Source organism: Neolamprologus multifasciatus, chromosome 20, assembly GCF_963576455.1.
Source record: "Neolamprologus multifasciatus chromosome 20, fNeoMul1.2, whole genome shotgun sequence".
NCBI lineage: Eukaryota > Metazoa > Chordata > Actinopteri > Cichliformes > Cichlidae > Neolamprologus > Neolamprologus multifasciatus.
The window spans coordinates 18,285,763-18,302,440 of record NC_140458.1 but is presented as its reverse complement, the minus strand read 5'-3'; the positions used below and the strand labels follow the sequence as shown (position 1 = coordinate 18,302,440).

The following is a 16,678-nucleotide window of genomic DNA, read 5'->3' as shown; positions in this document are numbered from 1 at the left end:
GTATTTAAAGAGCCAGAGCCAGCAGAGAGGCCGGGGGGGGGGGAGACGACACGCTCCTCTCAGTCCCCGCGCAGCTTAGGCTGCAGCACTCCTCTGACAGAACTGCATTCTGCTGGACATTGTCAGCTGCAGAGCTCAGCTCACAGACATCAGAGACAAAGATTTTGTTCTCCCTTAGTCTTGAAACAGACCTCATTGCTTCATTCATTGCTGATGGTGCAAAGATCTATCAAGACCTGGGAAAATAAAATAAGACAAACAAGCAAAACCCAGTTTCCACAGTCCCAACGAGCTTGAAATTCAGTGTTTGACCACCTTTAATCTTTACACAGGCTGAACTCTCTTTTAGGAACACTTTCCTGTAACTTCTGTAAGTGTCTTCACAAATAGTTCTCAAGGGTTCTTGAACAACATTCAAAGCTCATCTCTGGGCCATATCTTTACATAATGGCAACATGTTAAATAAAAATATTAAACTTTGATTCATCTCTACATAAGTCCTGTTGCCTCTGGTTTTTAGTTCATCTGCCATTTCTCTCAGTTTCCTTCTTATTAATGGCTTCTTGATACGGTACACTATACTTTATTGTCCCCTAAGGCAAATTTTACAGAAATGTGTAAAGTGCTGTCACAGAAACTGCTTTTTAAAAGAGCCAATAAACATTAAAAGAAAGACTAAAGAAATACCAAACAGAAGTGGATCTATAATGACAAACCAAGCAGCTTAAAAGCAACCAATACTCCACAGAAAACCCCTGTATTACACAAAGCTCTGATGTAAAAGCTTGATTGGTGTAGGGACAAATGAAACGTTAATGCTATTCAGCCACATTTTAGGACTCTACTTTCTGCCAGAAGCCAAGAGCTCATACTTAGGATGTGGAATAGAGCCCTGTGTGCCTGAATGAGTACAGACTGCTCATAAATGACTGAAGGGAGAAGTCTTCGGCCCTTGGCACTGTGAAATTCAATTTTGCCTGCACAGAGAAACTTCCATGATACTCGATGGTATCCCATGCCTTGAAAGCCACTTTTCCTCTGAGACAACTTCTAATGAGTCTTCAGTGAACAGCAGATTGGATGCATCTCTCAGGTCCTGTGTCAGGTCTTTGCTGGATCTTTTCCAGTTTTTGACTTTCAGATACTGTTTATCTGCTGTAGAGTTTTTAAAAACTCTAGCTTTCTCAGATGTTTTAGAGACTCCCTGCACACCGTTCTGAGATATGCCAAGTGTTCAACAAAAATAAAATGGTCAAGCTAAGCCTGTTGATACAATTATTAATTAGTGCCTGTCAAATTGTATTATCTTTGGCATTTTTCATAGATTTAACTCAAGAAATGGCGACAAATTCCTTGTTTTCATTACAGGCTGCCCAAAACAAAGTGTCTAAAGATATCACTGAAGATTGGTTCTTTGCTATGTTTTCTGTTATGTGTAGACAACACTTATTTATTCCTTTCCTGAATTTCCCATAATTTTCTGCCATAGTTTACGTCAATGTGTGTATACGAGTGTGTATGTTGGGTAGGAGTGGGTGTAGGTGTGTCTTTTGATGCTGGAATGATTGATAGGTCAGAATTAATGATTGAACAAACAAATAAAAAAAGCATAGGTGTGAAAATGTTGATTTTTTGATTTTTGAATATCTGGCTCCTGAAAAGCAAAATGGAAAGAAATGAGAGGTGACTCAAAACCTTTGCACAGTATTGTAATTGTGCATATTACAGACAGATGAGCTAGTAACAGCTGCTGTTCACAGTGAAGCAGACTGAAAGTACGGCGGTTTTATACTTGAATGTGGAATGGCAGGGTTACTTTATAGTATGATCTCATACATCATATGAGATTAAAAACCCAAAAAGAAATATTTGGAACTATTTCAGCTGAAATGAAATAAAATAATGTTGCAAACAGGGCAGCAGTTCAAAAAAAATGAAGAAAGAACAAATGTGTTGGCTTTGTGCTCCATTTTCACACATTTGTATTTCACTTGAACATTTACACAGACGTATGACTGTAGCTCTTATTTCTCTAGTTGTTTGCGTGGTCTGGAGAGACTGCTTCCTAGCTTGGTTAAATGCCTGCTGCCTCCTCTGGTCACGTGTCTTCGACTGGAAGAGCCGCTGAGAGGAACGGAGGATACGCATTGAAGAAGCTGCCGTAAAACCAGCAGGGGGCAGTGAAGGAACGGTTTGGAAGACGGGAATGAGTAGAAAAGTGTGGAAGACGAAGAAGAGTAGCGGCGCTGTTTCCGTGCGCCAGCTGGTTGGACCTGGATCTGGGGTCTTTGGCTGTGCTTCAACAGTTCAGGTGAGCCCGCTCTCTGACCTTCCGAACCGGATTGCTGGAATTGATTTAGCAGAGCTAGCGCCACCTGCAGGCCACCTCAAATTGTTATTACGTGTGGGAAAGGTTGGTGCAGCAGAGCTAACGGAGGTAAGTGAACATGAAAGCTAGTCGTTGCTGGATGACGTGTGCGGCTAGCTCCTGTAGGCCAGTTTCTTAGTGTAGTCTCCGTGGACCTTCGGATGATCCAGTAATGAAACGGTCGCTTTGGAGTAACTTTCGGCGAGGCTGCAGTGCGTGCGGCCGATTGTCATCACTGTCACATAAAGCACAGTAGTCAGTAACCTTCGTGGATGATAAAGTCAGAACCATCGTGTCATTCTTAACCATCAAGCTCACTCACTTCTTTTTTCTCACTCCAAGATGGTCTTAAATACTTTTCCATGTGCAGATGGGCTCACGGCTCATTTTGATCGATTTCTTTGGAAAGATCTAAGAAGCTTAATGTGTGGAGACATTTCTTTTTGCAGAGAGAAAGAAGCTCCCAACGAAACCAGGACTGATTACTTTAATTCATAAACCTGGAGAAGTTCCTAAACCTGGCCTTTTAAATAATTAAAGGCCAATTACACTGTTAAACGCAGATTATCAAATTCTTGCCGTATCGATTGCTGCCAGATTAAAAAGAGCTTAAAAAGAGACATAGACAATACATAATAGCATACGACTCGTTTAGGATCTGATTGTCTGGAGTGATTTATTAAAGGAAAGAAGAGTTATTTTATTTTTTAGATGTTATGTTTTTTCATTGCAAACAGCGAAGTAGACGGGATTAATGTAACGGGAAGTCAGTTGGCTGATGATACTATTTTAAAAAAGAAAACAAATCAAATTTCAGCATCATTAAGAACTATAAACACTGTTTTAAAGCTTTAGGGTTACAGTTAAATATAGATAAATGCAGGAGTGAATGTGAGTGAGAATGGTTGTCTGTCTCTGTGTTTTAGCCCTGCGACAGACTGGCGACCTGTCCGGGGTGTACCCCGCCTATCGCTCTATGACAGCTGGGATAGGTTCCAGCGCCCCCCGCGACCCTGAAAAGGATAAGCGGAAGCGAATGGATGGATGGATGAAATCTTAACTCTGCAGCCATTGTATAACGTAAAGGTTAAAAATGTAAGTGAAATATTTGGGGATATTTCTAAAGATAAAGCAGTGTCCAAGGAGAAGAATATTATGAATAATATAGAAAAATGCCAACAGTTGCAAAGAGATATCACTGTTTTTGGTCGAATCCTACAAACTAAAATAGAAAGTCTGTCTAGGCTTATCAAGCCAATATTTTCTTTGCCCATGTCACCTGATGTTGTTAAAGCTTGGTTAGGGAAGATTTGCTGCAGTCAAACATTCTCCTGGTCTGAGGTGGCTCCACATTAAAAATATCGAATTTAGTGACAGAAAAATCTCCAACAAATTTATTAGACTAATCTTACAGAAAGAATGTTTTCCTAATCAGATTAAAAGTCATCATGTTAAAAAAAAAAAACAACCAAACAAAAAAAACCTACTTTTTCCTCCATCCATCCATTTTGTTAATGCGCATGTGCAGTTTTTGTGTAAAGCCTACAGAAACATTACAGCCAAGCACTGAAAACAGCACTCGGACTCTTTGACCTTTGTGAACATATTGTGATATTGCAGTGTTGTGTCTGTCTGTGTGTGCAGGATGGACATTCCCAGCAGGTTGGAGGTGTGGCAGGAGCTGGTTGAGAGTTGCGGTCTCATTACAGTCCAGCAAGGCCTCCAGCAGGTGTGGAGGCTGTTGCTACTCTGCCTGCTCTGCAGACTCTGTTTCACACTGGGTGAGCTTCACTTGCTGCACAGGAGCACACGTCCCAGCTGCTGATTACAGTTATCGCTGGACGCAAATGGGTAGTCAGAGCTGCAGAACATCTTCTGCTCAGCCACCTGTGATTTGGCTGAAAATGTTATGGTTTAAAGTTTGGACATGTATGTTTCACATGTTCTCTGTAAAATGTCATCATCATATGACAAGTAGTTTTCTAAATATTCCAGACTTTTTGACACACTGAGAGGAACAAAAACACAAGTGCCAATGTAAACATCTTCATCCATACAAGTAAATACAGTAAACCAGTTAAGGGTAATGACAGGGGAATAGTCACTTATTTCACACGAGTGTGTGTCTGTGTGTCTCTGTGTGTGCATATAAAAGTTTGACACACCTTCCTTTTTAATGTTTTTTTCTTTATTTTCATGACTATTTACATTTTAGATTCTCACTGATGGAATCAAAACTATGAATGAACACGTGTAAATAACTTAAAACATGTTTTATATTTTAGATTCCTCAATATTTTCCACCCTTTGCTTTGATTACTGCTTTAAACACTCTTGGCGTTCTCTCCATGAGCTTCATGAGGTCATCTCCTGAAATGGTTTAACAACAGTCTTAAAGGATTTCCCAGAGATGCTGAGCACTTGTTGGTCCTTTTGCCTTCACTCTGCGGCCCATCTTATCCCAAATCATCTCCACTGGGTTTAGGTCGGGGCATCTGGTGCACTCCATCACTCTCCTTATTTTATCTGGGCTCTAATCTGAGCTGCCGTTAACTTGTGGTTTCTGAGACTGGTGACTCAGATGAATTTATCCTCAGCGGCAGAGGGGACCCTGGGTCTTCCTTTCATGGGACAGTCCTCATTTGAGCCAGTTTTGGTGGTTTTTGCAACTGCACTTGGGGACACAATCAACATTTTTGCAATTTTCCAGACTGACTGACCTTCAGTTCTTAACCTCTTAAGCCCCAACGCCCCCTGATACGGGGGCAAAAAGCAGGAGATCAGGTAGGCTTGGGGCTTAAGAGGTTAAAGTAATGATGGACTGTTGTTTCTCTTTACTTAGCTGATTGGTTCTTGCCATAATATGAATTCTAACAGCTGTCAACCTGACTGCTGTACAACACAACTGATGGTCCCAACCCCATTAAGAAGGCAACAAATGAACCCTGACAGGCACACCTGTGAAGTGAAACCATGTCAGGTGACGACATCATGAAGCTCACTGAGAGAAGGCTGAGGGTTTGCAGCACTGTCAACACAGCAAAGGGCGGCTACATTGAGGAATCTGTGATATAAAACATATCTAGAATTATTTATCAGGGTTTTTTTTTGCTACATAATTCCATATATCTTGCTTCATATATATGATGTCTTCAGTTTGTATCTACAATGTCAAAAGTAATAAAAATAAAGAAAAAACATTGAGTGAGATGATACATATATATATATTCAGCATTAGTCAGAAATAAGCTTATTGCTGTTTTGATTTGTTTAGAGCCTCAGACTAGCTATTAAAAATTATTTTAAAACATTAAAAATTAAAACCTTGTGGACGAGGACCATGTTTAACTTTATTATGCTCTGCAGTCTAAGTGTCTGCAACAACAACAGGCTACTTGTGATTACGTTTCTAAGTGCGTCCTGCTTTGCTTCCTCAGGTGTGGTGTCTACTGTGAAACATGTAGTGTCAGCGCTGGCTGGGATGTTTGGCCTCTTCCTGTTCTTTGAGCAGCACATGCAGTGGATTCTGCTGCTCACTGCGCTCTGTTACTTCATTCTGCTGCTCTGCCGACACTCGAGCAGCCACGGCCTCTTCGTCTCAGGTGTCGTCCTTATCTATATCCTAACAGGGTGAGAAATGCAGACAAAAACACTTTTGTACCAGGAAAATTGCTCCTCAGTGTTTTCTAAACATTTGCACAGAGAAAAGGCTGGCAGTAGACAGTAGGGCACTCCTCTGGAGGCTAACGCTCGGTAACCTGTTGGCTGCTCCTTATTTTGAAAGCTTTTTTATAACAAAGAGTTTTGCTTACCTTCCAAATCAGTGTCAGATACAATACCAGTCAAGTTTTAGAACACACTAATGTTTTCCAGTTTTTTTAAATGAAATATTACGCTGTTTAATGTCTCATTGCACTCTGTAATGAAAGCATAGTACAAAAAAGCAATTACAGCTGGAAACTCTTCTGTCCAGTTCATCCCAAACCAGCTCGGTAGGGTTTAATTCTGGAGACTGTGCTGGACACTCCATGTTTTCAAGCTCACCATCTTGTTCTTTGTTCCTGAGGTAGTTCTGGCACAGCTTGGACTTGTGTTTTGGGTCATTATCTTGCTGTAGGATGAACCCCTGACCAACTAGGTGCATACAAGAGGGTCATGAATGGTGCTGCACAGTGCCGTGGTTTTGGTTCAGGGAGCCTCTCACTCTTTACAAGTCACTGGCCCTGGATCCAGTAAAACAGCCCCAGACCATCACACTTCCTCCTCCATGTTTGACCGTTGATGCCACACACAAAGATCCTGTGTGATGAACCGAGGATTTCAAATGTTGTTCCATCAGTCCATAATACCTTCTTCCAGTCTTCAGTAGTCCAATGGTGGTGTTTCACGGCCCAGCCAAGCCTCTTTGTCTTATTCTGACGTCTGGCTTTCTTGCTGCAACTCGTCCTGTCAAACCTGCAGCTCAAAGTCTTCTCTTCACAGTTGAAACTGAGACTTGCTTACTATGATTACAATTAGCTGTGCTTGAAGCTGTTGTCCTGTCAGCCGCCTATCACACAGCTGGTAACTTGGCCTCTGATTCAGTCGTGTCTTTGGGTCTGCAGACCTCTTCCTGTCACAGTTTCTGAGCCTTTCGATGCTGAAGGAAACTGTACTCACTGACACCTTGACTTTCTTTGCAGTTTCTCTGTAGGACAGACCGACATCTATAAGTGTTATGATGGTCTGTCTCTCTTCCATTGTTAATCACCTTTTTCTTCTCCATTCTTGCACCATCACACTACCTTCTGCAGTACAACACTGTTCAACTGAGGCTCATGAGGGTATGGTAACACAGTGTGTTCCAGCACTGCTTTTATGCAGACAGAGGGGGTTGGAAGTAATCAACAGAGTTCTCATAATTAGTATGAAAGCAGTAAGGGTTAGAACTTCCATACAAATTGATAAATAAGATAGTAATTAAATTAAGTTGTCGTCAGTTGTTGCCAATCAAGTGCTTTTAACAAGTGTCACAGTCTTTCCAGGAGTGGACGGTCCTAGCAAAATTCAGTTAGGCTCAGGCCTGAAGTGCTCAGGAAGTGCAGACGACTCTGCTGCTCTACAGGCTGCATGTTCAGGACTGCAGGATTTCACAGGGGTTTTTTTTCATCACACTTGGTGTGCAAACACCTTAACTGTTAAAGTTCTCGACAGTACAATTAGAGAAATACTGAACAAGTGTGGCTTGTTGGGAAGGTTTGCCAGGAAAAAATCCTCTTCTCTCTAAAAAGAACATTGCAGCATGGATTAGGATTGTACAATTGCATCTGAACAAATCACAAGACTTCGACGACATCTTTTGGGCCGATGAGACCAAAGTGCAGACGTCTGGCCACAATGCACAGTGTCACATTTGGAGAAAACCAAACATAATACATGAGCACACAATACTCAAGTATTCTAGAGTCATATATTAGGCTGTCTGTCAGACAGCTCAAGTTGGACAATGATCTCAAAGTGATGCAGACCTTAACCTGACTGAACCTTCAACTTTGTAATGGGGCCCAAAGTTCTGTAACAAAATAAATAGCATCAGTAAGATGTCACTAATGAAGAAGATTATGTAATAATAGAAGAAATATGTGGTACAGCATGAAATTAAACATTTTTTAGAAGGCAAGAAGATTGTAGCTGTTATCTCACAGTGCTGGCTGAGCCTGCAATTACATTTACATGGAGCCTAATACAGCCATTTCAATCCAAATAAACAGGCCCAAGCTGTACAGAATTTCAGTCAGTTGAAGATGTTTTTTTTTCTCAACTTTTCCATGTAATAGTCTGAAAATAATCCAGGTGATTGTTTTCTTGCTGTGTTCTTCTTGCGTGTCCTCTGACTTCACATACCAATAAGGGGACATATGTTATCAAGATGAACTGCTTTTAATCCATACTCTTAAACACTGATAGAATATGTACAAAATAATGGCTACCCCCTGCTATAAGATGGCTTTATCAGAGACCCAGACAGAGTTAGATTTAGTTAGATTTTTTTTTTAAAAGCCTGACTCTAATGCAAAAAGTCAAAAAACAATTTTGCTGTCATCTATGGTCCTCCTGGCCTGTACTCAGATTTCTTATAATTATTGTGGGCAATTTTTAGCATCCATGTAGATGCTGAAAATGAAAGTCAATGCAACATGTTACTTTTTTCATTAGAGTTGATTGGCCTCTCTCAAAGTGTACATGATCCCACTGATTGTTTTAATCACACTCTGAATCTCATCCTGACCAGGGATGTACAGTATCCCAATACTGATACTAGGTTGTGTTATCATGCTAACACAACCTAGCCAAGAAGCCCAATACTGAGCCTGTCCTGGGCTAAGAAATAAAAATGTCTGATAATCTGATGCATTAAAAATTGCAAAAATGCTTCACAAAACTTAACGGAGCTGCGCTATGTGCTGCCAAAGCAGCATTTCATCAGCAAAATGCCTGTCCCAGATACGTACAAGCAAGTACAGTGGCTTGCAAAAGTATTCGGCCCCCTTGAACTTTTCCACATTTTGTCACATTACAGCCACAAACATTAATCAATTTGATTGGAATTCCACGTGAAAGGCCAATACAAAGTGGTGTACACGTGAGAAGTGGAACGAAAATCATACATGATTCCAAACATTTTTTACAAATAAATAACTGCAAAGTGGGGTGTTTGTAATTATTCAGCCCCCTGAGTCAATACTTTGTAGAACCACCTTTTGCTGTAATTCCAGCTGCCAGTCTTTTAGGGTCTGTCTCTACCAGCTTTGCACATCTAGAGACTGAAATCCTTGCCCATTCTTCTTTGCAAAACAGCTCCAGCTCAGTCAGATTAGATGGACAGCGTTTGTGAACAGCAGTTTTCAGATCTTGCCACAGATTCTTGATTGGATTTAGATCTGGACTTTGACTGGGCCATTCTAACACATGGATATGTTTTGTTTTAAACCACTCCATTGTTGCCCTGGCTTTATGTTTAGGGTCGTTGTCCTGCTGGAAGTTGAACCTCCGCCCCAGTCTCAAGTCTTTTGCAGATTCCAAGAGGTTTTCTTCCAAGATTGCCCTGTATTTGGCTCCATCCATCTTCCCATCAACTCTGACCAGCTTCCCTGTCCCTGCTGAAGAGAAGCACCCCCAGAGCATGATGCTGCCACCACCATATTTGACAGTGGGGATGGTGTGTTCAGAGTGATGTGCAGTGTTAGTTTTCCGCCACACATAGTGTTTTGCATTTTGGCCAAAAAGTTCCATTTTGGTCTTATCTGACCAGAGCACCTTCTTCACATGTTTGCTGTGTCCCCCACATGGCTTGTGGCAAACTGCAAACAGGACTTCTTATGGTTTTCAGTTAACAATAGCTTTCTTCTTGCCACTCTTCCATAAAGGCCAACTTTGTGCAGTGCATGACTAATAGTTGTCCTATGGACAGATTCCCCCTGGACAGATGCTCGTCCAGAGTCACCATGGGCCTCTTGGCTGAATTTCTGATCAGCGCTCTCCTTGTTCGGCCTGTGAGTTTAGGTGGACGGCCTTGTCTTGGTAGGTTTACAGTTGTGCCATACTCCTTCCATTTCTGAATGATTGCTTGAACAGTGCTCCGTGGGATGTTCAAGGCTTGGGAAATCTTTTTGTAGCCTAAGACTGCTTTAAATTTCTCAATAACTTTATCCCTGACCTGTCTGGTGTCTAAATCCAATCAAGAATCTGTGGCAAGATCTGAAAACTGCTGTTCACAAACGCTGTCCATCTAATCTGACTGAGCTGGAGCTGTTTTGCAAAGAAGAATGGGCAAGGATTTCAGTCTCTAGGTGTGCAAAGCTGGTAGAGACATACCCTAAAAGACTGGCAGCTGGAATTGCAGCAAAAGGTGGTTCAACAAAGTATTGACTCAGGGGGCTGAATAATTTCGCACACCCCACTTTGCAGTTATTTATTTGTAAAAAATGTTTGGAATCATGTATGATTTTCGTTCCACTTCTCACGTGTACTCCACTTTGTATTGGTCTTTCACGTGGAATTCCAATCAAATTGATTCATATTTGTGGCTATAATGTGACAAAATGTGGAAAAGTTCAAGGGGGCCGAATACTTTTGCAAGCCACTGTATGCAAGTTCAGGTCCTTGAGGTGTTGTGATTTGACGCTGTATGAATAGAATAGCCCTTTATTGACATTTTAAATAGAATTGAATTACATTGAATTGAACTGAATTACTCTGAATGGTTGGAGAGCGTTCCCACTTTAAATGTAAGAACTGATATGTGTAGCTCAGTGTGTTCTTAAAAGTAATACAGTATGTTACTTAATTACTTGTCGGAGAAAGTGATTTGCTACACTACTTGTTACTAGAGATGGCACGATACCACTTTTTTATGTCCGATACCGATACCGATATCATAAATTTGGATATCTGCCGATACCGATATGAATCCGATATAGTGTGTTTTTTAATCAATAAAACGTTTTTTTAATATCTTGCTGCATTTTGTATAAGTTTATACTCAAGTTTAAATAAATAACAACACTAAAGCTATTCTGTTATACCTGTATGTAAAAAATACACTGCGCCCAAAATATTTCATAGTTCAGCAATACTGATCAATCTAATAAACGTAAACCTGCTCCATCCTCCCTATTCTGGTATTTTAAAGAGTACTTAGCAGAAATATCAAGCAACCTAACTAATAGGGTTGCAAACTCCCAGCAAAAAAAAAAAAAAATAGGGAACCACCCTCCAGCTCATGATGCTTAATCGATGTAATCAAATTTAATTTGATGCAGGGGGGAAAATGCACTGAAAGAAATTATTTTTCAAGAATAATTAAATAGATTCAACATCTTTCTTCAACAGAATTGCAGACTGCACATATGGTATCTTCCCAAAGGAAAAAGTACTATAGCTTACTAGGGTATATTAGACTTAACAGTTACTATATACAGTAATGGACTTCTATATATTTTACATCAGATTAAAACTTTGGGTGTAAGAGTCAGATAATTATTTATTAAAAGCTAGACATTTTAAATGAGAACAAGAAAGAAAAGTATGTCTTTGTGCCCCCTTTTCCCTGTTCATGCCCTATCGGCCCCCCTGGCTAAACTTTGCTAGATCCGCCCCTGCACAGTTACCAGCCGTCAGCTACGTAGAAAACGATCCTGGTGTAGAAAGTAATATTAAATAAATTCTAACAACAGCTTATCAAGCTTAATAGTGCTGCTGTTGTTCAGCCGCTGGTTTCCTCTTTCTGGTGAGAAGTGGGCCAAAAACTAAGAAGAGAGACGGACTCTCGACAGAAAAGCCGATCAGCTGATCATTAAGCTGTTTCACATTGAAGTAGCAGCAGGAGAGAGAGAGAGAGAGAGAGAGGCAGTCGCTCCATATATCTGTTGTTAAGCTTAAGGTGGGAATGCTTTACAAACATTCAGAGATGAACTTACACACTTGCTTTACTTCTCTCTGGGAAAACTTCCTCGGAGATGAAATGCTGGTTTGCTAGCGGCTCTATCAAGTGACGCATACTGCTGCTACGGGCAACGGTTATGAGCCGAGTTACGCCTTGTAGCAAGCTTTGTGAGGTGCTTTTTTGATATTTAACGGATCGGATTACATTTTTTTTAATTCTCGCCGATATCCGATCCAGTAATTTGGGTCAGTATCGGACCGATACCGATACGTAATATCGGATCGGTCCATCTCTACTTGTTACATTGATTTCTCAATTCTCTTTAGAATGACCTGAAACGCATGTCACACCCATATGGAAAAGAAATAGAAAAAACTTATAAAAGACTTGCATAAGATGTGGCTTACTTCATATAGTGAATCATATAAGGCTTATATGATTTACTCATGAAAGTGGCCGCTTTCTCATTACTTTCATATATTGTTTTAGTAAGTATCCAAAACATACAAGTTTCATTTATATAATTTTTCAAGGGATCTTATATCTGTTTTCACTCTTGTATGCTTTTCATACAAATTTCACACAAGACAGATACAAACTTTATAAGATTTATATATATCTTTTCCATATGGGCATAATTACCATGTAACTGTATACACCTTGGGCTACAGACCCACACAAACACAAATCCCTATCCTAATGAGGATACAGTATTTGGGTATGAACAGGTGGCCAACAGCACCGAAAGATTTTAAAGTGATCGGCACGGTGATGCTACTTTAGAAAAATGAGCCAGTAGAAACAGAGATTGCAACCTGACTGATCATCAGTTTGTTACCTGGTGAAGTTCATGGCTGGCTGGGCTGGGGTTGGCATTCACTCAGCTTGAACATCACTCTGGGTTCTTGGCTAGGTTGTGTTAGCATGATAAATGGACTGCTTTTCTACTCTACCTCTACACTTTATACAAGATTTTTCTACGCGTAAGTGCATTGGAGAGGGTTAGTGTCTTATCTTTTGGCATGCAGACTGGAGCAGGGATGGAACCACCAACCTTCCAATTAGTAGATCACCTGCTCTATTCCTCAGCTACCCATGCTGTTTGTGCAGATGCTTGCAAAGAGCTGAAGGTGTTTTAGCAGCATAATGTGTTGCTTCTGTCCTGGGTGCACTTTGATTACAAAAAATTCTCGAAACAAATTCTTTCCTTTGTGTAATGCACGGCTCTGTAGCGCCGATGTCTTTAACAATGTAAACACGAGTGTTTCACCCACATTAGCAACTAAAAATAGACCTGCAATGGAAATGTATTTAGGAGCAGCGTGTGAACAAAACGTCTGACAACATTGAGCCCACGCAGCCCGCAGTTTTCGGCAAACAGACTGATAACACAACAGTAGCAGTGATGACGTTCCTGGCACAGTTAAACGTGGAGCCGGAGTCTGTTTACACACCACAAAGAGCAAAGAGACGGAGCCGTTACTGAGCTCAGGTTGAGTGAAACAAAACGTGTTTCTAATCCAAAACAGCAGTGCTGTTCCTGTGATCTCCATTAAAACCTTTACTGGGAAACACTATTGGGAGTCCTTCATCCAAGCACCTGATTAACAAACTCTGACGTGAAGAAAAACAAACTTTGTAGCTGCTCCATCCACCGCCGATTGTTCTGCAGTAAAGCTTTTAATAAAAGTGTTCTATTTAATATGTGAAATAATTACTTTTTTGACAGACCTTTTTTTTTTTTGACCTACAGCTGTGCAATTAGTTTGCACAAATGTCTTTTTATTGATGCTTCGTAATGGTAGTTACTCTCAAAACAGAGTCAGTGAGAATCGATAAGTGATTATGGAACTGGAATTGCTAATTTTTTTAAAATCTATTTCCATCCCTATGCATTACTGAAAAATGGGATTACGTCCAACACTATTTACAAGACACCGCCAGCAATTATAACAAGTCAGTAGGAAACGCTGTGAGACTTGTGAAAATACAGTTAACATTCAAAAATATCTGCTTGTTTGTGGTGAGCAGCAGATCAATCAAGTTAAGAATTTTAATGGCATCATGCACATATTCATTTAGACACTTAGACACTGAGCCATGGCTCTGTGCTACATATTTCTGCAGACACTTTTATATAGTTTATTTTATGTAATATTCAATACTGAACTGTGAATTTAGTCTTTTTCAAGGTAGCAAGTTTTTCATTCTGTTTTCATAAAACCTTACTTTTATACACTATATTTACGCATTTTATAAATTTACTACTACTACTGGGTTTACACGAGGTTTAAGTCCTTTACAAGTTTGAAACTTTTTGTCCTTCATAATGGAAAATTGCTGAAAATAAAAGTGGGTATCACTTCAGCTAGGACCTAATTTTATAAATTCTACACTCAGGTTTGAGGTTATCACTGAAATGCATCCAGATGCTACAGATTTCACGTTTTCACTTGTTTTTTCATTTTTTCTCAACATGCTTGCATTTAAATCTCTCTGTGTACCTGGCCTGTACCAACACACTTATTGTCTTTTGAACATCTGCCCCCTTCCTTCTTTCACATAATGTCTTTGAATGTGATTGGCTGCATGGTCTGTCCATCAAAGTAAAGTCCCACCCCTGCCTGTATATAATAAGTGTGCACTCAGACAGTGCACTCCTGTACAGGCAAGTCAACCAACCTAGATCTGGTTTCTGCAGCAGCCATATTTCTGTGTGCACCTACAACAAGTGTGCAAACCGGGAGACTCACTATCGATAAAAGGAGAACCAAGCAGACAGCTCAGAAGGCTCAAGTGCTGCTTTTTGTAAAGAAGAACCTGCAGCTAATGTTAACATGAACGTCACTCTTACAGTAGAGTTGTGAAAAGAAAGAGTCTTGCAGTCTTAGGCCGTGTCTTATCTTAGGGTCCAGCTAAAACCAAACATTTGAGGTCAGTGTGTTTGGAAATGTTTTCATGTTAACCTTCCCTTTAGCTAAAAACATTGTTGAAAGGTTAGTTGTCAAACAGGTAAGAGAGCATCTGCAGAGGAATGATTTATATGAAGACTTTAATTCAGCATTTTGATGCACCACAGCACAGAAACAGCTTTAGTGAAGGTTGCAAATGATCTTCTCATGGCCCGTGACAGTGGACTCATCTCTGTGCTTGTCCTTTTAGACCTCAGTGCAGTGTTCAGTACTGTTCACCATAATATTCGATTACAGAGATCACAACACTACACAGGTAATAATTGATCTATCTGTTGAAACATTGTAGAGCAGATAAAGTTTGCCTTGTGGTGAGATTTTATTTCATTTTAATAAGTATATCCTTGTAAACTGGATGTGTTCCAGCTAAATATAGTCTTAATATAGTCTTGGTTTTTAATACACCATCATTATTTAAAGCAGTTGTCAATGATGAAAAAGTACAGTTGCAGTCTGAGTTCTCATGCCTAAACTTAGAGACAAATAGAGCAGTTGTACATGTCTATCTAGGAGCTGCAATTCCTATAATAATTTAGTAATTCATTTCCTTTAGTGCTGCACTGTCCAGCGTCTAGAGCAGCATTGATAGCTTATCATGTTACCTTTCTGCCCCTTCTTTTTAGAGAGTTGCATTTAATTGACACGGTGACCTGGCACAAAATAAGAGGTAAATATTACATCAATTTTTTTTTTGTTCCTAGTTAATCTTCTGTAATTTTTTTTTGCAATTTTCATTTCGTGTCTTGGAGAAACATTTAAAGGTTTATTTTAGCCTTTGTACTGTTTATCTTTTGTTCCCTGTACGGCAACCTTGTATGGCAACAAATTAAATATATTCTTCTTCTTATTATTATTATTATATTTACACCCAGTCATCATGGGCATGAGTATCATTGTAATTTATGTCTTTAAATTATTTCTTTAAACTCCCTTTTCCAGGTTGGAAGCTGTATAGCATAGATCTTTAATAACATAAAAAACAAGAATTTGGGGAATAAGTATGACTTCCTCTAGTCCACACAGGGTTTAAAATGGATACAGGCTAAATGCTGTGAAAACATTTTTCCCTAGGTTTCATATCATCAAACACATTTTTAATATTAGACAAAGCCTGAGTAAATGCAGAATGTCTGATTACAGCCACATCTGCTAAGTCAAGACGTCACTTAATAATAGGACTTGTCTTAAAACGTGAAGGAGAATAAAAGATCTCAAAAAGCAATATTTCCTGCTACGATGTAATGAAACAGCTGAGAAACAAAGTCAGTATGGAAAGGGTTACATGTCTAAAGCTTTAGGACTCCAGTGAGCCACAGAGAAATTGGTGTGGTGCCTACCAAAATTACTCCAAGACTGTATCGATGACTCTTCCAGGAGGCTCTTGCAGGACCTCACTTAAGGTTGGTGTTTCTGATTTAGCAATTTGAACAAAAATGGGAAAAAAACATAGCATCCATGGTAACAACCACTGCTGACCAAATTGGGTGGCTATGCTTAAAATCAGGGTCCATTCCAGGAAATCAACCAGTTAACCAGAAGCTTGTTAATGAGAAAAAGCATCTGGTTGAGGTCCAAGTATTAGTGCAGATGTATGTATACTTTCAACCTGGTGTAGATTAGAGAAAATCCTGATTAATTTATAATAAAACTTGTGCACCCAGTTGTTGTTTTTAAAGTAATTAAAGTTGTATGCTTTAGACTCTACCTTGGAAAAAGAACAGTTTGATAAATTACCATGGCATTCATGCCCCTAATACCTATACAGCAAATGAAAGCTCAGATCCAACATGTTAGAAAGACTTGACAGCACATATATGATGCAGCTCATAGACTGAAAAAACGACCATTGTGAACTATAGTACATTGGTCATATATATACATATATAATGTATAAAAGTTGGGTCAAGCCTCACA

At 39.8% G+C, this 16,678-nt stretch overlaps 1 protein-coding gene across 3 annotated transcripts in view; it reads left to right on the top strand.

Annotated features, from left to right (window-relative positions):
• The first annotated feature begins 2,110 nt into the window (after positions 1-2,110).
• The window catches only part of LOC146494783 (protein-serine O-palmitoleoyltransferase porcupine-like), a 28,588-nt gene continuing 14,020 nt past the window's right edge, over positions 2,111-16,678 (top strand). Inside the window, exons 1-5 of one of the 3 annotated variants that reach the window (XM_085145081.1) lie at positions 2,111-2,311; positions 3,295-3,463; positions 4,013-4,149; positions 5,806-5,998; positions 15,388-15,431. In XM_085145081.1, coding sequence (XP_085001207.1) covers positions 3,462-3,463; positions 4,013-4,149; positions 5,806-5,998; positions 15,388-15,431 — 376 coding nt within the window. In that variant the 5' untranslated portion in view covers positions 2,111-2,311; positions 3,295-3,461. Of the gene's footprint in view, positions 2,438-3,294; positions 3,464-4,012; positions 4,150-5,805; positions 5,999-15,387; positions 15,432-16,678 lie in introns of all 3 variants that reach the window. The other 2 variants (XM_085145083.1, XM_085145082.1) reach the window with 2 other exon arrangements.